This window comes from Podarcis liolepis, assembly GCF_965112155.1.
Source record: "Podarcis liolepis genome assembly, chromosome: 15".
NCBI classification, from domain to species: domain Eukaryota; kingdom Metazoa; phylum Chordata; class Lepidosauria; order Squamata; family Lacertidae; genus Podarcis; species Podarcis liolepis.
The window spans coordinates 3140790-3165651 of NC_139566.1; the positions used below are offsets into that span (position 1 = coordinate 3140790).

Here is a 24862-nt window from a genome sequence, read left to right on the forward strand (position 1 = left end):
CTGTGAGTTGAACCCCATAAAAACAGGATTTTTTCCCTTTGCAAAGTAAGCTCAACAACTTTGAGCTGATCCTCAAAAAAAGGGGCTTTTCCCCTTTGCAAAAGAAGCTGTACAACTTTGAGCTGATCCTCAAAAAACGGGGCTTTCCTCCTTCCCTCCTCTAAAAACTAGGTGCGTCTTATGGTCAGGTACATCTTATGGAGCAAAAAATATGGGTGGCTCCCCTCTCCCTACAGTATGTGCCTCAAAGCTGTGACCACGGGACCAGCCTTCTCCAGACACTGGGCAAATGCACACACACCACCCTGCTTTCCCTGCTCTGTAAGCCTGGCCGAGAACGGGCCACCACTCCGGCTTGCTTGGCCATCATCTCCCATGTTGTTTTAAAGGTTGGAAACTGGCCTGCAACTGACCCGGCCCCACCACTCTTGGTACGCCTCCTGGCAGGAAATCTCGAGCCATAAATGCTTTGAAAGAAAGAGGATGGGGAAGACACGGCTTCTCCTCGCCTTGGCCACATTTGCACCACACATTCAAAGCGCCATGATACCACTTTAAACCAAAGCTGTCAACTTTCCCCTTTTCTTGCGAAGAATCCTATTCGGAATAAGGGAATTTCCCTTTGAAAAAGGGAAACGTTGACAGCTATGCTTTAAACAGTCACGGTTCCCCCTCCCCAAGGATCCTGGGAAGCAGCGATTTCCGGAGTGCCTTGGGAGGAGGGACTGACTGTTAAAACACGCCGGGAATTGTAGTTCTGGGAGGGGAATAGGGCAGAACTCTCCAGCTGCCGATCATGGCTGCGCCAGCTAGCAGTTCAAGCAACAACCATGTTTCCATGATGGTGGGTTGTAGTAAGGCGGGAGGGTGGAATTTTCTTTCACCTCCTCTTCTCATCCAGCCCCACTTTGCTCAATTTTAAATGTGTGGCGGTGACACTGACAAAATCTCAAATGCCACAAGGGTGGGGGGTGACAGGGGGAGTAGGTGTTATAAGCCCGGAGTAGCCAAGGCACCCAGATGCAATTTTTCAATTTAAACACTGCCCCCCACAAAAAAACCCCAACAAAATCTTCAAGCTGAAATTCCAGAATTACAAACACAACTTGGATGTTTCAATCCAGTTGGAACCAAAAGTGTTTTTCCTGAAATGCTTTGTCCAGAGACTTCCCCCCACTTCTCCTGCCGACATCCCAAAATGCAGCCACAAAAACAGGGGGAAGAAATTCTCTCTCTCTCACGCACACACACATTTAAAAGGGGCTTCAAGCATTGAAATTCAAACTTCTTTCATGGTTTCAAAATTTGGGATTGGACGATGATGGCATTTGAAATTTGTTTCGGCTCCAGTTAATTCCTATGAATGAGAGCAAAGGCAGCTCCCTACATGCTGTTTTCCGTTCCCGCCCCCTCTCTTCCCGGTTACAGATTTATTTATTTTTTACGAGAGGAAAAAGAAGCACCACCATGACAAATTCCGGAGGAAGGAAAACTCCGTGTAGAAATGTAAGCATTCTGAAAGTTAAACGGCCGCCGAGATGAAATTATATATATATGTATATACGTGTGTGATAGTTTGTATATATAATTTTTTTTACATACATACATATATATGTCCAAACAGTGCAAATGGATGTACATTTCTCTATCCAGTTTGTTTAAAAAAAAAAAAGGAAAAGGAAAGAACAGAAAACCCTCAGCAGAGTCCATCTTTGAACAACAGGAAGGGGGGCAAACTGTGGGGGGGGGAGAAGACCCCCCATAATTTTCGGTGGTAAGAAACGGGATTCCCCGCTCCCACCTCCCTCTCTTCCCACCCTTCCTGCTTCCAACAGCTTGGCTGGATCCCTGCCTGCCCCCCCCCCCCGCCCCCCAGTTGATTTAACATGAAATTCACAAATGGTATTATTAATATTTAGTTTTAAGGGCTTTAATACAATAAACCATTTCCCCCTCTCTCTTTTTCGTTTTTAAAAGTGTTAATTTTCAGGAAGGGGGGGGCGGGGAAAGGGATAATACGTTTTGCTTCTCGGTCTGTCTGTCTGTGTGTGTGTGTGTGTCTGTGTGTGGTTTGTCTGTTTTTGTCCATGGCGGCCGCGAGGCTAAGTCGTAATGTCTCTGTGCTGTGTCCGCATCATCTGAAAGATGTTCTGGAAAGGAGACCAAAAGAGAGAGAACGACGGCTGAGATACCAAGGCAAGCAATGGAAAAAGTGATCTACCGACACAGACCCTCCCCACAAAATCTGCCTTAAAAGCTGCCAGGGTTGCGAAAGCATTCCTGACAAAATCCTCGGAAGGGGCTTTCATGGGCACCTTCAGCGGCGGGGGAACAGCAGGAGGCGAAAGTTAATTAAAGGAGGTTGGCCGGCCGGCCAGCAGACCCAGGTCCTCGGCTTGGGCTCAGGCACACACCGCCTTGCCCTGGAGTGATGGAAAGTCAGTTTCCCCAGGCAAAGAAACTACAAAATCCCAAGATTTCAAGCAGGAAAAGTGATACTGGGCATGCTCAGAAGAGCACTTTCAAAGCAGGGATTGGGGGAGGACCACCCATGGTGCAAAGATGATGTTGGGATTCCCAAATCCTTGACCACTGGGCCACGCCAATTACCACTTCAACTGCAAATTATTATTATGCTAAGCCCACAATGTATGCACGTTAAACTCGTGCGCATTCAGCTTGCCATGTATGGCGGGAAATATATAAATAAAGGGGGGGCGGAAAGAGAGCAGGGTTCTGGGGGAAATGACTTTGGCAACCCCACCCACCAATGAACCCAACCTGCTTTGGCTGTTTGCAATTTTGGCCTTAGGCGCAATCCCCAGAATGGAACGAACTCCCGCAGTAAGCTGCAGGCTTAACTTTATTAATAATATTAAAGGTAAAGGGACCCCTGACCATTAGGTCCAGTCATGACCAGCTCTGGGGTTGCGGCGCTCATCTCGCTGTACTGGCCGAGGGAGCCGGCGTACAGCTTCCGGGTCATGTGGCCAGCAGGACTCAGCCGCTTCTGGTGAACCAGAGCAGCGCACGGAAATGCCGTTTACCTTCCCACCAGACCTACTGATCTACTTGTACTTTGAGGTGCTTTCGAACTGCTAGGTTGGCAGGAGCAGGGACCGAGCAACGGGAGCTCACCCCGTCGCCGGGATTTGAACTGCCGACCTTCTGATCAGCAAGCCCTAGGCTCTGTGGTTTAGACCACAGCGCCACCCGTGTCCCTATTAATATTATTAGCAACACTCAGAAACTGCTGTTTTGAGCCAGATCAAGTCTTGGAAGACGTCTCGGCCCAGTTTGAAATGGAGCGCCTCTTTGAAGCAGACCAGAAAGTGGGGTTAGCTGTTCCCAACCTCAAACACGTTCCGCACAACACGGAAAAGAAGCAGAGCTCTCATCCTGCACTTGCGCTAGAAAACTGGGGGGTTGGGAGAGCCCTCATCCCCTTACCTTGCTGCACATGTTGTCTTTACTGCAGTTCTTGTTATCCTTGTCTGTCGCCTCTTCCTCCACCTTTGAAAGGACAGGATTGTTTTAAGAGGAAGTATGGAAGCGAGCGGCGGCCAATCAGCTCCAGGAGCAGAGGTGTCAGCCCCGCCTCTTCCTCCACCCTTCCAATCAAACCTCTTGAGGTCCACCTTGACAGATCGCTTGTCTTCCCCAAACCAGGCGCACCTCCAAATGGGCTCTGACCGCCTGCACTGTTCCTGCCAGCCCCAACGTCACATGGCTATGCCAGCAGGGGATTGTGGGAGTTGTAGTCCGAAACATCTGGAGGTGCACTAGGCGGGGTGGGAAGACTAAGGAGGCAGCCAGGAATTTGGAGGCAGCGTTCCACTGGCTCCCAGCGATAATAAAAATGGCAGCTCTTCCAGTTCTTGGCTTGCACGTGCCACATAAGAGCCCTGAAGCTAGATCAGGCCAACGGGCTCTTCGGATTCAACAGCTTCTTTCTCACGGTGGGTAAAAAGATTCTTCCAGCAAGTCCACAGGTGAGGCTTAGGGCCCTCATAATTACGGGACTGGCTCTCCTGGTCTGCCCCGCAAAGGACCTTAAGGTCCATGAATAACCATAGCTTAGAGGTCCTGGGCCCTAAGGAGGCCAGACTATCCTCCCCCAGGGCCAGGGCCTTCTCAGTGGTGGCTCCGACCTGGTGGAATGCTCTGTCCCATGAGACCAGGGCCCTGGAGGATTTAACCTCCTTCCCTTGGGCCTGTAAGACAGAGCTATTCCACCTAGCTTTTAATTTGAATTCAGCCTGTTCTTTTATTTCCCTTCCCTTCCCTCTCCCTCCCCTTTTATGAAGATCACCCGCTCTGAGACCCCACAGCTAATTCTCCCCTGGCCGCCTCACTGGCCCAAGTAGGACCAATTCAGCCAGCTAGACCTGGGGATTATCCAATGCTTGTTTCCCCTAAATTGATTTTTGATTTTTATTGTTATTCATTTTTTTATACTGTATTTTATGCTGCTTTTACAATTAGGTGTTTTACATTTGTTGTTAGCCGCCCTGAGCCCGGTTTTTGAACTGGGAAGGGCAGGAGATAAATAAAAATTTATTTTGATGATGATGAAGGCGAGAGCCCGCCACATTGTTACTCATAAGACAAGCCCTACCGGATCAGGCCAAAGAGGCGCCACGTAGTCCAGTATCCTGTTCGCAAAATAGCCAACCAGATGCTCTAGTACAGCCTTTCTCAACCTGTGGGTCCCCAGATGTTGTTGAACTACAACTCCCATCACCCCCAGCTAGCAAGGCCAGAGCTCAGGGATGATGGGAGTTGTAGTGGAGAACCGCTGCTCTAATAGGAAGTCTGCAAGCAGGAACCAGCCAAGCACAAGACAGCGATAGACATGAACAGGGTCTCTGCCCTCTCCTGAAAGGAGCATCTCTTAGTGGCTGCTGCAGGACCACTTTGCAAAACCCTTTCCCAACCTGGCAGACAAGTTTTGCCAGTCTTGCGCACCGAGAACCGTAGGGGAAGAGATCTCACACTGAGAACCGTAGAGAAGAGATCTCCTTGTGGAAGGCAAAAACACGCTTTGCATCCCCACAAATGACGCCAAACGGGACTCCTCACCTCTTTCCGCCACTTGAGCTCGCAGAACACTCGCTCGAAACATTCGTGCATGTAGTTAAACTGCAATGGGGTGGGAGGGAGAGAAAGAGAAAACACAACCATCTCTCAGGACTGAGGGTTTGCACCTCTCGTTCGGCTCCGCCATCCCAGCCGCAGCTCCACCGACCAGACGCCTCTTCGCCACAAAGGTCAGAGGCTGGTGCCCCCTGGTGGCAGCTCCAAAAGCATCGCTAGGTATTCCATGCCCCTGCCGCCTCCCCGATGCCTCGCTGTCTTCCCTGTCGGCCCACACTCACGTAAGGGGTGAAGATCTTCACCCAGCGTGGCTTCTTTTCCCCCCGCGCGTATTCGAAGCAGAATGCCATGCCCTCCTCGTCGGTGTCCCATCGCTGCATCTCGTCCCATTCGAAGGCTATTACCTGGTTCTGGGAGAGCGGAGAGGAGGCGGAGGTGTCAATGAGAGGGAACGAGAGGGAACCTCCTTGGGGGTGGGGGCCTTTCAGCCGCTCTCGCCCCACTGCGGAGACCCACCCCAACCGCCCCAGCCAGGGACCCCTGGCGGCTGACCTCTAGCTGACCCTCCTCGGTGCAGGCATGGAGTTTAAAGTGCTTGATGCTGATGGCTGTGATCACGTGACCCTTCCGCCGCGAGTCGCAGGAGCAGTGCGGGAAGATGATCTCGTTGTAACCCTCGCAGGTCCGCAGCATGTTCAGGTACTGCAGGGGAGGAAGTCGCAGGAAGTGAGGAGGGATGCAGGATGCAGCCTCCCTGCTTTCTAATCTGATTGGCTGAAAGGCCAGCCAATCAAGCACAGTCAGCGTTGCTCCCACATCCCGCTTCTTAGGGTTAGTTATAAAGCGATGCTTGCCCATTTATATGCTCATTTAAGAGGATTTAAAAGGCTCGATAAAATGCTTCCCAGCCCTGTCCATCCAATGCTGGAACAGTAAAATAATAAACGGCGTATCGGCTTGTAATTCATTTCACTCAATTTTAACTCTCCTATCTAAAAGTAATTTTTTGTGTACGGTTCTCTCCCCTTTTTCCTTTATCGGCTTCCTACTTACCCTTTTCTTTTAATAGATTAAAATCAATAGAAAATTTGACTAGATTAGGTAAGCATAACCAGCATTAGACTAAACGTCTTTGAAAACGCCAACGTTAAAATTGGAAAAGGCACAAAACGAGGCTGCCCTCTCTCACTGCTGCTCTTGGCTATTCATTACTAGGGAACCTCCGGCAACAGCAGCGAGGGAGGTTTTCAGACATTAAGGGCTATGAAATGCAAAACATAAAATCAGTTTATTTGCAGATGATGCCGCTCTTTTGATTTCCAATCCAATCCCATCCATCGCCAAGATTAAAACTTTATTAACTCGATGCAGTCAGTGTGATCAATTCTAAACACGAAATACCAATCAAAAGAGAGGGAAAGGATCTTAAAAACTCCAAGTTACAAAATTCGGCATACGATATAGGAAAGGCATTTCGCTGCTTCCAGGCGCTACAGCCCAGCAGGCGGGAACAGCAAAGCCCACATCCCAGAATGCCTTTCTCCGAATGGGGTGGAGAGACGGACTTCCCTTACCATGACCATCTTCCGTTGCTCACAGAGCTTCTGCAGCTGGTAGGACTTCTCCTCGGCTTTAATGTACCCCTTCTTCACGTCATCAACAGCCTGGGTGACATAAGAAGCATTCAGAAACCAGCCTGGTTCTTCGACTAGGGCCGACCCCAGTATTTTTTGTTTCTCCTTGGCTCGGCTAACACAAGATCACCTGGGTATGCCTAGACCAGCTTTGGTCACCCTCCATTCCACTCCACTGTCCATCTCTGTGTTTTGCTTCAAACGCCATGCCAGCTCCTGACGTCCTGTCATTAGGACTTCCAAGTTTCTAGTCCTTATGCTTAAAGCCCTAAACGGCCTCGGTCCAGTATACCTGAAGGAGCGTCTCCACCCCCATCGTTCTGCCCGGACCCTGAGGTCCAGCTCCGAGGGCCTTCTGGCGGTTCCCTCACTGCGAGAAGCCAAGTTACAGGGAACCAGGCAGAGGGCCTTCTCAGTGGTGGCACCAGCCCTGTGGAATGCCCTCCCATCAGATGTCAAAGAGATAAACAACTACCTGACATTTAGAAGACATCTGAAGGCAGCCCTGTTTAGGGAAGCTTTTAATGTTTGATGCATTACTGTATTTTAATATTTTGTTGGAAGCTGCCCAGAGTTGCTGGGGAAGGCCAGCCAGATGGGCGGGGTATAAATAAGAAATTAGTAGTAGTAGTAGTAGTAGTAGTAGTAGTAGTAAATAAATATATTTTCAATAGGCCTCCTATGATCACCTGACATGCAGTCTAGCATTTTGATTCTGTGTCAGCTTTATTAATGTGCATTGTTATTAGTTTTATCAAAGATAACTGCTGATCGTTACAGAATGTTTTAATGGTCTGCTGACTGCCTGTAAAGAAAGCAAAGTACAGGTAACTCGCAACTTACCTACATTTTACTTCTGTGATTGCAGCTTTGTGTGGAGGGGGGCGCGGAATAAATAAATAAATGGATGGTGGAGGAAACCCACTCTGCATTTATTTATCTCCCCCCCCCCACACACACAAACACCTGCACAAATATGCAATGGCAGCACCCCACAGTCCCCATGCCGCCTTCCCAAAGCCAGGTGAGCAAGGTGCTGCTGAACTTCTGGCCCTGCTACCTCCTTCCCAAAGGCAAGCAAGCAGCCCTGCACCCTTGCAGTGAGTGGGCCCAGTCCCAGGGGTTTCTGGCTTGCACAATTTTGCTCATATGTGCAGTAGGCAGGGACATAAACCCCTGTGTAAGATGCGAGTCACTTGTAGTACAGTGGACGCTCGGGTTGAGAACATGATCCATGCAGGAGGCACGTTCGCAACCCGCAGTGTTCGCAACCCGCAGCACTGCGTCTGCGCATGCATGGGTTACGATTCGGCACTTCTGCACATGTGCAAAGCATGATTTAGTGCTTCTGCACATGCGCAACTCCTGAAACCCAGAAGTACTTCCAGGTTTCGGCGCATCCGTAACCAAAAAAAACACAACCTGAAGCATCTGTAACCCGAGGTATGACTGTATTCTGAAAGAGGGAGGAAAACCTCTCTGCCCACTGTCACTATGCCATGTATAATTTTAAGCACTTCTGTTCATGCTACCCCAGCTGCCTTTTACCTCCTTCTCCCGCTCCCTGGAAAGATTGCAACATGACATGTCGCATATGGTCCTCTCGTGTCTCTACAGGCACTATGCGTGTGAGACCCTCTGCAATCCGGGGTGCCTTCAAAAAGAAGAGCCTGCGAGTAGACGGACGGACACACATACACAAAGACCGTGTGAACACAGAGACCGCCCGAGGGCGCCCACCTGGTGGAAGAAATAGGTGACCGCCAGGTCGTTGTCGTTCAGAAGGACCTCCTCCTCCGTGGTGAAGAGCCACTTCCGGATCGTCAGGCAGGTCCCTGGCACGGCCGAGGTGTAGTTCTGCACGTAGAGCTTGTGGGGAAACTCGTTGGGCGCCAGCTTCCGCACTGTGGGGGGGGGGATGCAGAAATGTGAAGGGGAGGAGGAAGTGAAGGATTGGTACCACATATGCAGAGGGTGCTCATTTAACTCCCCGCTCCCCCCCCCCCCACGGATCCAAAGACAAAGATGCCTAAACTCAAACCAGATCCTTTTAAACTATTTCACTGCCTAATTCCAGTGGGTGGCCCTGAATTACAATATTCTGGGTTGTGGGGAGAGAGAAAAGCTCATTTACCGTATTTTTCGCTCTGTAAGACGCACTTTTTTCCTCCTAAAAAGTAAGGGGAAATGTGTGTGCATCTTATGGAGCGAATGCAGGCTGTGCGGCTATCCCAGAAGCCAGAACAGCAAGAGGGATTGCTGCGCAGCACTCCCTCTTGCTGTTCTGACTTCTGGGGTTCAGAATATTTGTTTTCTTGTTTTCCTCCTCCAAAAACTAGGTGCGTCTTATGGTCGGGTGCGTATTATAGAGCGAAAAATATGGTGCTTCCTCCGCAATGTGTAGAATCTTATAAAGGTATCATGCATTTCCCCCCACTTAGCAGTTTCTTGTTTTTTCTGGATTTTGTCTGCTGCTTGAGCTTTTCCCTCCTAGGGAAGGGGCTCAAGGAAATCTCTGAACATGCAGAAGAAAGACACACACCCCACACACTCTGAACCTCCCACCCGGCTTCAGGCCTCACCAAATGAGTGATTGATCACTTCAAACAAGGCAAAGTAGTTGGCGGTTGTGCTGTCCATCCCAACTTTGGCAGCAACAGCCTGGAGGGCAAGAAGAGGGAGAAGAGAAAAAATAAGCATCAGACAAACTGGGGGGGGGGGTGTTTAATCCTTGGGACAGTGCAAGGCACAGCAGGGCTGTCTCTGGGCACACGACTGTCCCTTCAAGGGATGCTAATATACACACAGGACGGCTGGCAGGGTTGTCGCTTGCAGGACATTCTTCCATCTTTGGTGCCCTTGGGGTTCGTTATTCTGGTCCCAAGCACATCAATAAATATCTCAAATTATATCAATAAATAGCTCGAATCGCCTGTTCAGGCCTTCCCACCACTGTGGCCACTGAGTACGCAGTCTGATAATGTGAAAACTGGTCGCTCCACAGACGTTAGCTGCAGCCGGGATTTCAACAGCCCAGCAGTGGAAAACCTTTCAGAAAATCTACCTCTGTCTTTGTGTCATATACGAACGTATGGACTTTGAAGAAGAAGAAGAAGAGTTTGGATTTGATATCCCGCCTTTCACTCCCCTTCAGGAGTCTCAAAGCGGCTAACATTCTCCTTTCCCTTCCTCCCCCACAACAAACACTCTGTGAGGTGAGTGGGGCTGAGAGACTTCAAAGAAGTGTGACTGGCCCAAGGTCACCCAGCAGCTGCATGTGGAGGAGCGGAGACGCGAACCTGGTTCCCCAGATTACGTGACTACCGCTCTTAACCACTACACCACACTGGCTCTAGCAGGGGGAAATAACATCAATTGCATGCCTCTAGAGGGACAGAGGACCCAGAACTCTTTTATGTCAGCTGGTGGGACTTCATTTCTTGTGGTTTGGACACAGTGTGATGAAATACCCTGCTGTTGCACCTCTGGGTTGTTAGTAAAGCTCATTATGTTACAATAAAAACATGAATAAAAAACCCCTCTCAACTCAGTATTTATCTATATATACACACACTGCTAGATTACATTATACGTATCAATTCTCTACATTCTGTCACGCTGACCAACTGACAGGGTTGAATGCAGACAGGGGCTCATTCTGTTAGCCAAGATGTTTTCATTTGTTTTTAATGCTGTGGCCCATCCTGGCAACTTAGAGCAGTGTTTCCCAACTTTGGGTCTCCAACTGTTTGGGGACTACAATTCCCATCATCCCTGGCCATTGGTCCTGCTAGCTAGGGGTGATGGGAGTTGTAGTCCCAAAACAGCTGGAGACCAAAGGTTGGGTAACCCTGCCTTAGAGGGAATGGAGAGTAATAAATTAATAAGTAATAATCATAATAGGTTCCACTGTGCCTTGGGGCTGTTTGTAAAGGTTATTATCTTACAACAACAACAATAATGAAAAGGGAGTGAGCTGCTAATTCTCACGCCTGCAACAACAACAACAATAATAGTAATAATAATAATAATGAAAAGGGGGTGAGCCGCTGATTCTCAAGCCTAACTCTGAGGACAGAGGAATGAAACCTGACCCAACCCCCACATCTGCTTGTTATTTTAGAGCAGCGGTTCTTAACCTGTGAGTCCCCAGATGTTGTTGGACTATAACTCCTACAACATCTGGGGACCCACAGGTTGAGAAAGGCTGTTTTAGAGCAAGGACTCAGCGCAGCTTCCTCTTGCAAAGTGATTCAGGCTTTGGAGATGGTTAGGTCAGCTCTTTTCAATCCACCCAGTTTCAATTCTCGATATTCAGATGGTGGGGGAGGTGTGAGAGGAGGAGGAGGAAAGGGCTGGGGCCTTGAACTGAGCAGGGGTGGAAAAGGCTGGCGACAATGACCTGACTTTCTAGCTTCCTCTGCTTGGCCCGGAGAGCCTGCCAAGGCCTCATTCTGCTCCTGGAGACAGGCAAAGAGCCGCTCATAAAGGCACACCCCGGTGCGGACAGCCACGAAGGGTGCCCCACACTTCCCTTTTCATGTCTCTCAGGGTGGAGTTTTCCCACACAAACGACTCAGTGCGTCACGTGCAGAATGGGAAGTTAAGCCTGGAGACACCCTCTGCCTGAAACCCGAGACAGCTGCTGCCTGTCTGTGCAGACAATGCTGAGCTGGATGGAACAAGAGTAAAGAAATCCGAGCCTCCCTCTTTCTTTCTTTCTTTCTTTCTTTCTTTCTTTCTTTCTTTCTTTCTTTCTTTCCTCTCTGTTGCCGGTGAGGAAACGCATCCCTAGATGCCCCCTTGCCCTCCTCACCTGATACACCTGGTCCGTGGTGCTGTTCTTTTTGACCCGGACGGTCACTGTCGTGATGTCCGGAAGCGCCACTCTGAGCTCCACGTCCGACACGCCGTTGTAGTTCTAGGGTGCAAGGGCGGGAAGATAAAGCCAGGATTTATTGTTTTTGTTTAAGGTATGTCGCAAAGAGAGGGGGAAAGAGAGGGGAGCCACTAATAACAATAACAATAACAATAACAATAACAATAACAATAACAATAACAATAACAATAATAATAATAATAATAATAATAATAATAATAATAATAATAATAATTTATTTATACCCCGCCCATCTGGCTGGGCTTCCCCAGCCACTCTGGGCGGCTTCCAACAAAACACTAAAATACAATAACCTATTAAACATTCAAAGCTTCCCTAAACAGGGCTGCCTTCAGATGTCTTCTGAAAGTTTGGTAGCTATTTTTCTCTTTGACATCTGATGGGAGGGCATTCCACAGGGCGGGTGCCACCACCGAGAAGGCCCTCTGCCTGGTTCCCTGTAACTTGGCTTCTCGTAGCGAGGGAACCGCCAGAAGGCCCTCGGCGCTGGACCTCAGTGTCCAGGCAGAACAATGGAGGTGGAGATGCTCCTTCAGGTATCCTGGACCAAGGCCGTTTAGGGGTGGGGAGGAGAGCTTTGGCCCCCCAGACGTCGCTGAAGTGCAGCTCCCATCAGCCCCAGCAAGCATGCCCAATGGCTAGGGGTGATGGGAGACGTAGTTTAGCAACATCTAGACGGCCAAGGATTCCCTGCACCTAGTCAAGTGGAAGCCTGCATTATCAAACTGGATTCTTTCCTAGCATGAGAGGCTGAGGGAATTGAGCCTGCCTAAAAGGGTATATGGCAGCCACCAGTCTGGAAAAGCCCACCATAATGAGAGGGGGTGGACTGTGGCTTCCTTGTATCATGGGGAACACCCTTCTGCACACAGTTGTACCTCAGGTTAAGAACTTAATTCGTTCCGGAGGTCTGTTCTTAACCTGAAACTGTTCTTAACCTGAAGCACCACTTTAGCTAATGGGTCCTCCTGCTGCTGCTGCGCCGCCACTGCACAATTTCTGTTCTCATCCTGAAGCAAAGTTCTTAACCCGAGGTAATATTTCTGGGTAAGCAGAGTCTGTAACCTGAAGCATCTGTAACCTGAAGCGTATGTAACCCGAGGTACCACTGTATAGGTAAAGGTAAAGGGACCCCTGACCATTAGGTCCAGTCATGGCTGACTCTGGGGTTGTGGCGCTCATCTCACTTTACTGGCCGAGGGAGCCGGCGTACAGCTTCCAGGTCATGTGGCCAGCATGACTAAGCCGCTTCTGGTGAACCAGAGCAGCGCACGGAAATACCGTTTCCCTTCCCGCCGGAGTGGTACCTATTTATCTACTTGCACTTTGACATGCTTTCGAACTGCTAGGTTGGCAGGAGCAGGGACCGAGCAACGGGAGCTCACCCCGTCGTGGGGATTCAAACTTCCAACATTCTGATCGGCAAGTCCTAGGCTCTGTGCTTTAACCCGCAGCGCCACCCGCATCCCTTATACTTTTAGAAGTATACCCTGCTTCAAAGGAGCCCGGGGCAGCAAAAGGATCGATACTAATGCAACTAAGACTTCTTTAAAAAAAGGTTCAATACAACCTCCTAAAAAATCATTTAAAACCCATAAAAGCCATCACTTGTCCTTAAAATAATTTCAGAATTTCCAGGAAGGGAACTTTTAGCTATCAAATGCCTCCATAAACAGGGGTGGGTGGGTGGGTGTTCCCCACAAACGAGGAACTACCACTAAAAAACCCCTGTGACAGGTCAGGCAACCCCCCGTGGCAGTGGCACCACCCACAGGTCCTCGCCTGCTGATAGCTGGACCCGAGAAGGTTGATACGGAGGAAGGTGCTCTTTGAGGCCCCCGGGTCCCCAAGCCCCATGTCTCAGAAGGCTCTTTACCTGGAGGGCCTAGCAAGTTCTTGCTCTGGAAGGGCAGCTTCTATCTACACCCCCACAGGACGTTCGATATGCACGTACAGGTGGGGGCCTTCCCCCCCAGGACACCTTGTTCTGCTTTTCCCGTTTGCTGAGATGTCTGTCCCGCTCTTCTGCCAACTATGTCCTCCACAAAGAGGCTCAAAGTATACGGCTCATAAAAATGAAATGAAATGTGACGGGCCAATCCACTTAAACAGAAAGCAGGAGTGTGGGTGTTAGTTTTTCAAAAAAACAATAAGTAAGAACTCAAAAGACACAGGATTTCCCAACTCTCCTGAAATGCCTGGCAGGCAAAGTCATTGCTGAGCTTCTCAAAGCTCTAGACACCTTGATGAGAGAAGCCGGGGATTGAACCTACAGCCTTTTGTTTATTATTTAATGGGGGGGGTGTTGCACTGATAGCCCACCATTTTCTGCAAAGAGCTCAAGATGGCGTGCATGGTTCTGTCCCTCATCATTTAATCCCCACAACAATCCTGTGAAGTAGGTGAGGCGGAGGGGCAGTGACTGGCCTAAGGTCACCCAGTGAGTTTCATGGGCATGTGGGGATTTGAACCCTGATCTCCAAGGACTTAGTCCAACACTCTAAAGGTAAAGGGACCCCTGACCATTAGGTCCAGTTGTGGCCGACTCTGGGGTTGCGGCGCTCATCTCACTTTATTGGCCGAGGGAGCCGGCGTACAGCTTCCAGGTCATGTGGCCAGCATGACTAAGCCGCTTCTGGCGAACCAGAGCAGCGCACGGAAACGCCGTTTACCTTCCCGCTGGAGTGGTATCTATTTATCTACCTGCACTTTGACATACTTTCGAACTGCTAAGTTGGCAGGAGCAGGGACCGAGCAACGGGAGCTCACCCCGTCGCGGGGATTCGAACCGCCGACCTTCTGATCGGCAAGTCCTAGGCTCAGTGGTTTAGACCACAGCGCCACCCAGGTCCCTGTCCAACACTCTAGGACATACTTTAAGCATCAACTGCACATGCTCTGGCACCTCCCTTGAAGCGTCCGGCTTTTTGCTCGCCTACCTCATCTGACTCTGACAAGAACTCCTGCATGATGTCGCTCTCCCCGATGACCCGGATGGAACACACTGCAGAGGGAAGGAGAACGGCTCAGTTAGCAGGCAGGAAGTTGGTACAAAAATGGTATTATACATCTGTAAGGTTATATCATATTACAAAATCTGGAAGTAAGAATTGTTGGAGGAAATGTGGAGTGATGGAAAAGTACAGTCATATGTGGTGGGATTGTCTGTTAATGAATTTTGGAAACAGATTGGTATAGAAATATCAGAAATTGTGGGTAGGAAGGAATATCTAAATTAATGGTTCTTATTAGTCTGAGTAGCACTGAGTTTAAAAAAAGGGGGGAATGTAAATGGGTAAAATTGATGGTAACTGCAGCCAGCCAGATTATAGCGAGTAATTGGAAAAATGAAGAGTTAGATGTGAACCAATGGAGAAAAAAACTGAATAATATTATAATTTTAGAATATCTAACTATGAAGATAGACAGAATGAAAGGGTTTAAGGTCAGTGAGGAGGAGGAGGATTGGCTTGAGAAGATATTGAATTATTTGGGTAGGTTTGAACAATTTGGGGCAATTAAAATGTTAAAAGTTAAATAAACCTTGTGGATGGAGGAGTGTTAACGTATATAAAATTGTACATATGGTTGATTTGAATATGTTATTATTGATTATGTATACTCAATGTATCAGCCGCCTGGGGGTTTCACTATTTGTGTTTTGGTTGTTGGTAAAAAATATATATATTTTTTTAAAGTTAACGGGCAGGAAGAGGGAATTGACAGAACAAGAGGAGGTCTCAGTCCCTGGATTGTTTTCAAGGTTCCTTGGAGATTAACAGTGGTGGGTCTGCCCCACTGCTAAGCACAGACTCCTGAACATTTAGCCTGTAAAAAACTGGGGAGGGGACTACATTATGCGCTTGCCAGGTGGGCTGCTAATGCAATTTATGTGGGGTTGGAGAGGGAGGAAGTGCCCCCCCCATCCAGTACTGATCAAATGCACACCTCCTTAGCTACAGGACTGGGTGCTCCCAGGATAATCTTTGCACCTTCTGCCTTAACCAGACTTCCATGCCAGAGGAGGAATCTGAAGGGCTGGACAGGAGGCAAAGGCTCTTTCCTGTCGCCCTCAATTCTCAAAGCTTCCAGGGCAGCCTGAGGCTCGATTAAACTGCAGTGTTTCCCAAACTTTTTTGGGCAACGGCACACCTGTTTACTGAAAAAAAATCTCGCGGCACACCACCATTAAAGCCCCGCCCCGTGACGTCAGCGTGCAGCGTCACGCCGGGAGGGACGCACGAAAGTGAAAGTTTTTTCCCTCCCCCTTGCCGGGGAACCTCCAAGCTTTGGGGGTGGGAGGAGGCAGCAGAGCGAGGGACTGAGGGACGGCGGCAACTGAGGCGGCGGCGGCTGTTGTGGTGGTGGCGGGCGGAGGAGGGGGCGGCGGCGGGGCTTGAGGAGCCGTCGCCGGGAGTTGCTGCTGCTGTTGTTGCTGCTGCTGCCCGGACATGCCGGCCTCCTCCTCCTCCGCTGTCTCGCGCTCCTCCCTTTTGCACGCGCTGCCCCGCCGCTCGGCACCACCACCGCGGAGCCGCCCCCGGCTCGACGCGGATCCTCGCCGCCGCCGCCTCTCACCGCCCGACTCGCCCGCCTCCCTCCCACGGCACACCAGCCAATGTCTCACGGCACAGTAGTGTGCTGCGGAACACCGGTTGGGAAACACTGGATTAAAGAACTGCCAGGGCCAGAGATGGGCAGCTAGAGAGGCCTTCTGGATGCTCTCGGGACTACAACTCCCATCGTCATTTGCCCATGCTGGCTTCTGCAGCTGCTGGGACTTGGAGTCCAGCCACATCTGGGCGGGGCCACAGACATTTCCCAGGTGATCGATCAAATGAGGTTTAGCCGGTTGCATGATTTAATGCATCTGCATGTATCTGCTTATTCTCGCAACTCTAAATAAAAAATGCACTCTCCCCGAACAGGAATTCCTCCCCACCAAGCCTTATAAGGAATGCCTCTTTTAAGAGCGTGACTTGTTACCTTGCCTTGAAAACAGGTTCTGTTGCTTAAATTTTTTAATCTTAAATTACTGGTGCTAGTTTTTTCTTATTGACACTTTTATTGGTGTGTGTGTGTGTGTGTGTGTATGCCTCTTTGAGTTGGTTTGCTTGCTCCTTACAATCAAGCTGTGTATAAATGTTTTGGAATTAATTAATAAAATAAATGCATGGAAAATATGTGGCCTAATTCACTGCAGGGATACTGTTAAAAAATTGAATTATTAGCCTTTCTGAAACCTTTTGTTTCAGCTCCCCTTCTAAGGAAGCAGCTGACCAAACCGTGGTTTGTTCAGATGAATCGGCTGTCGGTGGAGAACACGCCAACGGCCCCCCTCCCCGACCCACGTGCTCTTGTCTGCGTACCCTTTTCAAGGTATTCCTCCAGCCCCCGCCGCCTGGCATCCAGCTGCTGCTCTGACAAGGAGAAGGGCCACTTGCCCGGCAGGCGGGGGAAGGTGAAGCTGGCAAACTCCCGCTTCAAGTTCTGGTGCAGGATGGCGAACTCGCGGTACCGCTTGGAGCACAGCTGCCGGCCTGCCATGTAAACGTTGTAGACCTGGGAGGGAGGCGGGAAAAGGGCAGGGGGGGGGAAACAAGGTGAAGGCGAATCCGTGTATTACAAACGTATAATAAAACTATAAACAGTTAAAAAGAAAACATCAATTAAGCACTGCCGAAGGATATACTCAGATCTAGCAAAAGTGATGGGGAAGGGCAGTAGCTCAGGGGTGGGGCACCTGGTTTGAGTGCAGAAGGCTCCAGGTTCAATCCCTGATCACATCCCCAGGTAAGGATAATAATAATTATAATTATTATTATTATTATTATTATTATTATTTATACCCCGCCCTCCCCAGCCAAGGCCAGCTCAGGGCAGCTAACAAGCAATAATAAAAACAAGTTGAATGAATACAACTTAAAAACAAGATTAAAATGCAACATTAAAATATTGAAATATTAAAATGTAGCCTCATCGCAGGAGGAGAAAGGAAAAGAAAAAAGAAAGAGAGGGAGGGAATCAAATTGGCTCCAAGCCAAAGGCCAGGCGGAACAACTCTGTCTTACAGGCCCTGCGGAAAGAAATCAGATCCTGCAGGGACCTGGTCTCATGAGGCAGAGCGTTCCACCAGGCCGGAGCCACTGTTGAAAAGGCCCTGGCTCTGGTTGAGGCTAATCTGACTTCCTTAGGGCCTGGAACCTCTAGGGTGTTGCTATTTATGGACCTTGAGGCTCTCCGTGGGGCATACCAGGAGAGGCGATCCCGTAGGTACGAGGGCCCTAGGCCGTGAAGGGCTTTAAAGGTCAAAAGCAGCACCTTAAATCTGACCCTGTACTCCACCGGGAGCCAGTGCAGCTGGAAAAGCACTGGGTGAATATGCTCCCATGGCAGAGACCCCGTGAGGAGCCTCGCTGCAGCATTCTGCAGCCGCTGGAGTTTCTGGGACAGCTTCAAGGGCAGCCCCGCGTAGAGGATGGGGAAAACTCCCTGCTTGAAACCCTGGAGAGCTGATACTAGTCAGTGTGGGCAACACTGAGCATGATGGACCGATGGCTTGGATCAGAATAAGGCAGCTCTCTTTGGTCCAGTTAGGGGGTGGATAAGCAGAATGCCCCAGCTATCTCCCAGGCTGTTTACCTGACTGTGTTTTTAAAAAAATAGAATATGTTGCTGTTGGAACACCAGTTTATTAATATTTTTCTTATCAATCAGCGTTTTGTAAGCAGGAAGTTGCCTTGCATCAAGTAAGACTCACATCAAGGTCAATATTGTCCACTCTGACTGGCAGAGTCTCTCCAGGAGATGGAAACTGGGACCTTCTGCATGCAAAGCAGGTGTTTTACTGCTGAGCTCGTTTTACTTATCCACGCTCTCCAACACCCCACACACGTTCTCGTTATTCCGTCCTCTTAGCCCAGCCATGCCAAAAGAACCTTGAAGTTCTTACCATCACGAATTCTGATTTGTTTCTTAAGGAGAATAAGACAACGTAAATAACTGCGTAATCTATAGAGATGCACTGCCCAGGGCGGGGGGGATAACAAACCTCTAATTCTGCCCTAAAATCAGATCTCCCTCCAGTACATTATTTGGTAGGGTTGCCATACGTCTGGAATTTTCTAGACACAGCCGGAATACTGCAGTCAGAAGCAGTGCCCAGGCAAAAATCGCTGAAATGTGCGGGAAAATCCAGATTTATGGCAACCAATGTCTAAGTCTTATTTCCTTAAAAATAGTTCAAAAGCTTCATATATGTATTTTTTAGATTTTGCACACACAAAAAAGGTCAGCAAATTTGTGGAGACTCCAATTTAGCACATGATCCTTTCTAAACAAGCATTTTCTTTGCCTCTCCTTGGAAATATAGTTCCTGTTTCACAGGGGGGGGGGAGGAGAGAGGAAGGGGGTGGAAATCAATGCAACATCCGTCTTGCCCGTTCAGTGAGCAAACTTCCCCAGTGTACTCAGAGCCCGTAAATAAGCTGCCTCATTCCAATTACTGATGAGTAATTTATAGCCACACACACACACAGGCTAAAAGGTCCCAAACCCCACAAGACCAGATGGGATCTGAAGGCTTCACTGGGTCCTTTGGGAGTTCGTGGGCAGCAGGCCGCTTTGGCACAGGCCGGGACAGCAGATGGGCACACGCCCCACTCCTGCAGGGCTGGCACATGACCAGGAATAACTCCGCTTTTCAATGGCTACTGAAAGACCCACGAGGGGTGGGCTATGTTGTGGAGAACGTTCAAAAGAGGCAGCGTGGAGCAGCTCTGGAATGGGGATGGGATGTCTTTGGTTCCTCCTGGGCAGAAGAAGCAGTCGGACAGAGTGTCCTCTGCAACAGAATCACCTTCTCCTGGCTCTTTTACTCAGTGCATGGCAGAATGGGACAGCCGGTGGTTTTCACAGAGGGGAGTCCAATGGCAAAGAAGCTGAAGTCCCCATGGAGTGGCCATGCAGATAACACGTTTTGCTGCACCTAGGTCGCCTTCATGCCACACACTGAAAGGACACAGCTTCCCCCAAAGAATCCTGGGAGCATAGTTTGTTGTTGTTGTTTAGTCATTTAGTTGTGTCCGCCTCTTCGTGACCCCCTGGACCAGAGCACGCCAGGCACTCCTGTCTTCCACTGCCTCCCGCAGTTTGGTCAAACTCATGCTGGTAGCTTCAAGAACACTGTCCCACCATCTCGTCCTCTGTCGTCCCCTTCTCCTTGTGCCCTCCATCTTTCCCCACATCAGGGTCTTTTCCAGGGAGTCTTCTCTTCTCCTGAGGTGGCCAAAGTCTTGGAGCCTCAGCTTCAGGATCTGTCCTTCCAGTGAGCATTCAGGGCTGATTTCCTTCAGAATGGAGAGGTTGGATCTTCTTGCAGTCCATGGGACTCTCAAGAGTCTCCTCCAGCACCAGAATTCAAAAGCATCAATTCTTTGGCAATCAGCCTTCTTGATGGTCCAGCTCTCACTTCCATACATCACTACTGGGAAAACCATAGCTTTTACTATATGGACTTTTGTTGGCAAGGTGATGTCTCTACTTTTTAAGAGCATAGTTTACCCCTGCACAAAGCTACAATCCCCAGCACCCTTAAACTACAGTTCCCAGGCTTCTTCAGGGGAAACTTTAAATATGTTTTCTGTGGATGTGGCCAGAGTGAGGTTAGCTTTCTTTCCATCACCAAAAGAGGAATCTCAGAGGTGCATCACGCATCGCCATGCTTCCTTCACCAGGTTGAGTCAGAGTAGAATTTGCTCCAGGTGTCCTCTCCTTCAGAGGTGAGGCCAATGGCAGCTAAATGGGTTGTGGAATGCCTTTTGCAAAGCATTTGCCCAGTGTGCGCACACAGCCTGCTCTTATCCTGATTAAATCGGTTGCCGTTTTTGTCAAGCCACAACAAAACAGCCATTTTATCGTTTTGGATTCATCTGTTTATTGGCAATTTCCCAGCCTTACCCTTAGAAAAAGTCATGAAGGATAAGGCTACCTGTGGCTACTAGCCAAAATGACTCTGTTCTACCCTCCCCTGGCGGAGGCAGAATGCCTCTGGGGATCCCAAGCAGGGAGAACTGCTTCTGGCGCCCAGGGCTTGCTTGTGGGCTTTCCAGAGGCACCTGGTTGGCTGCTGCGAGGGCAGGACGCTGAATTAGAGCCATCAAGCTCTTCTGGTGTTCCTGGAACCACTGCCTGCCAAGAGGATGCTCTGCCTCTCACTCCATCCTGCTTAGGGTTGTCTGCGCCAACAGGAAGAGTCTCTCCAGGGTTCCAGGCAGGGGACCTGTGCAGCCCTAGCTGGAGATGCCTTGAGGGACTGAACCTGGGACTTGCCATGTGCAAAGTCTACCACTGAGCAACAGGGGTCTTGCTTGAATGGAGACTTGGACATCGGAAGATGCAGCGAGAGCCGTACCCAGGCCAGTTCTGGGAGTCTGGGAGCGTTGAGAGTTGTCAAGAGGTCCCTAGTCTCCTCCCATAGCCACAATTCCCAAACAGCGGTACCTCTGGTTAAGAACTTAATTCGTTCCGGAGGTCCGTTCTTAACCTGAAACCGTTCTTAGCCTGAGGCACCACTTTAGCTAATGGGGCCTCCCGCTGCCACCACCGTGCGATTTCTGTTCTCACCCTGGGGCAAAGTTCTTAACCAGAGGTACTGCTTCCGGGTTAGCAGAGTTTGTAAGCCGAGGTGTTTGTAACCCGAGGTACCACTGTAGTGGTTTAACAAACAATCACTCTTCACAGGGAACTCTGGGAATTGTAGCTCCTAGGGGAAAGGGTGTGTGTCTCCTAACAGGTCACAGCACCCTTAAAAAACTACAGCACCCAGAATCCTTAGGGAGCAAAGCCATGGCTGCTGAAAATGACATCACTGTCATGTGTAGTGTGAATGGGACCGTCTTCTCTTGAGTTCTTTCTGCTTGCCAGAAAGCTCGGGGATGAGGCAGGGAGTTCCCAAAGACTTGCACAAGCAGTTTGGAGAAAAGGGGGCTCCTGCTGTTTTTCCCCTCCTTCACATTACAGAACAGGAGGAATCCCGTTCCTCTCCCAGAGAGAAGGAGACAGACAGGAGAGTTGTGTAATAAATAATAATAATAATAATAATTTTTATTTATACCCTGCCCTCCCCAGCCAAGGCCAGGCTCAGGGCAGCTAACAAGCAATAGTAAAAACAAGTTGAATGAATACAACTTAAAAACAAGATTAAAATAAAATATTGAAACATTGAAACATTAAAATGCAGCCTCATCACAGGAGGAGACAGGAAAAAGAAAGAGGGCGAAGGAATCAAACTGGCTCCAAGCCAAAGGCCAGGCAGAACAACTCTGTCTTACAGGCACTGCGGAAAGAAATCAGATCCTGCAGGGCCCTGGTCTCATGAGGCAGAGCGTTCCACCAGGCCGGAGCCAGTGTTGAAAAGGCCCTGGCTCTGGTTGAAGCTAATCTAACTTCCTTAGGGCCCGGGACCACTAGGGTGTTGCTATTTATGGACCTTGAGGCTCTCCGTGGGGCATACCGGGAGAGGCAGTGCTGTAGGTACGAGGGTCCTAGGCTGTACGGGCAAACGCTGAAGGCCAGCACTCTCTCTTTTGCCCAAACATTTGCTAGCCGGACTCTATACCAGTCGGGGAGCAGAAAGAGCGTTCCAAAGCCCTCCGTCACGAGGCACAGGCACCCAAGAGGGGACCCCCCAGCCGGGCTGGTACTCACCACAAACTTCTCACCATTCTGTTCCACATGCTTGTAGGTGGGGATGGAGATGGGCACCGCCTGCTTCTCAGTGTAGTCGTAGAACGACTGGCCCAGAGAGTCGTCGCTCGGGTCGAGGTTGTCCGCCTCGTGGGGAGGCACCGACAGAACCGTCAGGATCAGCTCCTTCTCCCCCGCCCGGATCAGGTCCACCACTTGCTTGTGCGTCGCCCCTTCGACGTTCACGCCGTTCCTGGCAGAGGAGAAGGGGGAGACGGTTGTTCCACAAGCTTGAGGCCTGGCGCCAACGTTACCGGAGTCAGTATTAGCAAATAAAAAAGAGTGCAGAAACTGAAGCAACAGAACAGCTCTAGGATTTGAAAATCAGAGGAAAATAAAGGGACAGGGGGTGTTAAAATTCAGGACTTTCCCTGTTGCCTTACTTCTGGCGTATCGGGCCCCTCTTAAGGCATGTAAAAGGCTGGGAAGAGATAGGAACAGGCGAGAGTTAGAATGAGCTACCATCTTTTGTGAGTGGTAAGGGATAAGAATTAGTTTTAAGAGAGGGCTCCGTATTCTACCTGTTCTATTTCTATTTTTGCAGCAGCTACTTTATCATATTATGAAACACTTTAATAAAAATCTCATTACAAAAAAGAAGTGTGCCTAGCTATTGCCTGCCAGCATCATTTAATAATAACCTGTGTGGTGTGTGGATTTCAAGATGATCTCTGCTGCAAGGTGCGCAGACTCCTTTTTTACAAGCTTCCACTTGGATATAAAAGGAGGGGGGCAACATGAGATCAGGCCTTTCTATACTTGTGGGGTGCTCTCCCCAGGAAGTCCCGCCTGGCACCATCTTTTGGAGGCTCCAGGCAAAGACTTTTCTCTTTGCCTCGGCTTTCGGCCCTTGATTTGAATGGGGGCACTGTGGCCTCTCTGAGTGGGGTGGGACGAGTAAGTCCTGATCTGTCTTATCTGTGTTTTTAGACTGTTGTTGGATGTTCCTAACTGGTTTCAATGCAAGTTGATCTGTGTCACTCCGTGAGAAATGCAACTAACAAATATTATAAATAAGCCTCCCATTGAGGGCTGCTAGATGTCCTTTGCTCTCGTTCCTAACTTCTTCTCCAAGCTACTGAACTCACTGGCTGGTGCCACTAACCCAGAAACCTATGCAGTAAAGACGATTTGGTGGAAATATTTGGAAAGTGATGTCTATGGGGAGGAGGTGCATTTAGAGTAACCTAACCTCTCTCTCTCTCTCTCTCTCTCTCTCTCTCTCACACACACACACACACACACACACACACACACAATGATGGGAGCTGAAGGGGCAGCAATTCTTCAGGAGACACCTTGCAGCTCAGACTAGTTACTGACTAAGGCTGCAGAACTTGCCGCCCTGTTCAATGCCATTTACAAACTCAACAGGAGCTCCCGTTTAAGGCGCACACGGGCAAAATCATTTGGGAACTTGGGAAGGAAATGTTTTGTAAACAGAGCCGTGCGGGAGGCGGGGGGGAAGGCAACTTTCTGGCTCTTGAAAACGCAACACACACACACACACACACTTCCCCCAATAGAGAGGAATTTCCTTCTCCGGGGACTTTTACTTGCAGAGAACAATGCCTCAAAAGTCCAGAGGAGCTTGGGCGAGCCTGAATTCAGAGAGAACATTGAGCTTGAGGGGAAAATCACCCACAGGGAGCCTGAGACATTTATCTTCAAAACAACAACAACAACAACAACAACAACAACAAAGCAATAGGCATATTAGAAGCCTGTATCCTTGCAGCAGCTACTAGACTGTGCGTAAAATTGTTAATTAGAGGCACTGAGTCCCTGCACATCTGTGGCTCTTGGTCTCCCTCCAGAGCGACCAAGAGAACAGGCAAGTCATCCATGTGCCCCTCGCCAGTGGAGGGGGGGTCATCTGCAGGATAGCAAGAGAGCCGTTCCCCAGCTCTGTATATTAAGAGTCCAATTCACCAATGCAAAGCCGAATGAAGAACAGGAAGTGTGGAAGGGGGAGCCCTCCAAGGAAAAGAGACAACCATTGCCAGAGAGCAAATGCAGTTAAAAGGGAGTCAGACTAGGACCTGCGGAGAGACCAGGGTTCGAATCCCCCCTTGAGCATGACGCTCAATGGGAGTGACCTTTGGCCAGTCATTGCCTCTCAATCTAATCTCCCTTTCAGGGCTGTTGCAAGGATTAAATGAGGGTGGGATCCACGCATGCCACTCTTTTGCGGAAAAAGGGTGGGATGCAAATGAATAACTCATTAACCACAGCGCAGGGAGGCTTCTGGAGATGTGAAGGCCACCCAAATAAACAACAGGAGGGGGAGGCAGAGACATTTCCTCCAGGCCTTTGCATGCTTAAGAGGCTGCTCTAGCACCACCACCACCAAGGCTTGCTATGTGAGCTGGTGGGGGGGGGGCAGAATCTCTCAACCCCCTTGGAGAATGGCAGTATGGAGGACAGCAAAGCATCGTGGGAGGAATCATCTGCTTTACTGCTTGTCTTCTTCCATCCCCTCCCC

The 24862-nt window shown here is 49.5% G+C and overlaps 1 protein-coding gene and 1 long non-coding RNA gene across 3 annotated transcripts in view; one reads left to right on the top strand and one right to left on the bottom strand.

The window, feature by feature from the left end:
- LOC310694452 overlaps positions 1 to 24862 on the top strand; it is a 79274-nt gene that overhangs the window by 23174 nt on the left and 31238 nt on the right. The window lies entirely within an intron of this gene.
- The window catches only part of SNX27 (sorting nexin 27), a 42865-nt gene continuing 19917 nt past the window's right edge, over positions 1915 to 24862 (bottom strand). For both annotated transcript variants that reach the window (XM_083477161.1, XM_083477162.1), the window contains exons 2-13: positions 22339 to 22570; positions 17001 to 17193; positions 14571 to 14635; positions 11548 to 11652; positions 9314 to 9392; positions 8472 to 8635; positions 6672 to 6761; positions 5650 to 5799; positions 5379 to 5507; positions 5083 to 5142; positions 3451 to 3513; positions 1915 to 2150 (exon numbers count right to left, since the gene is read on the bottom strand). In XM_083477161.1, the coding sequence (XP_083333287.1) occupies positions 2103 to 2150; positions 3451 to 3513; positions 5083 to 5142; positions 5379 to 5507; positions 5650 to 5799; positions 6672 to 6761; positions 8472 to 8635; positions 9314 to 9392; positions 11548 to 11652; positions 14571 to 14635; positions 17001 to 17193; positions 22339 to 22570 (1378 nt within the window). In that variant the 3' untranslated portion in view covers positions 1915 to 2102. The remainder of the gene's footprint in view (positions 2151 to 3450; positions 3514 to 5082; positions 5143 to 5378; positions 5508 to 5649; positions 5800 to 6671; positions 6762 to 8471; positions 8636 to 9313; positions 9393 to 11547; positions 11653 to 14570; positions 14636 to 17000; positions 17194 to 22338; positions 22571 to 24862) is intronic.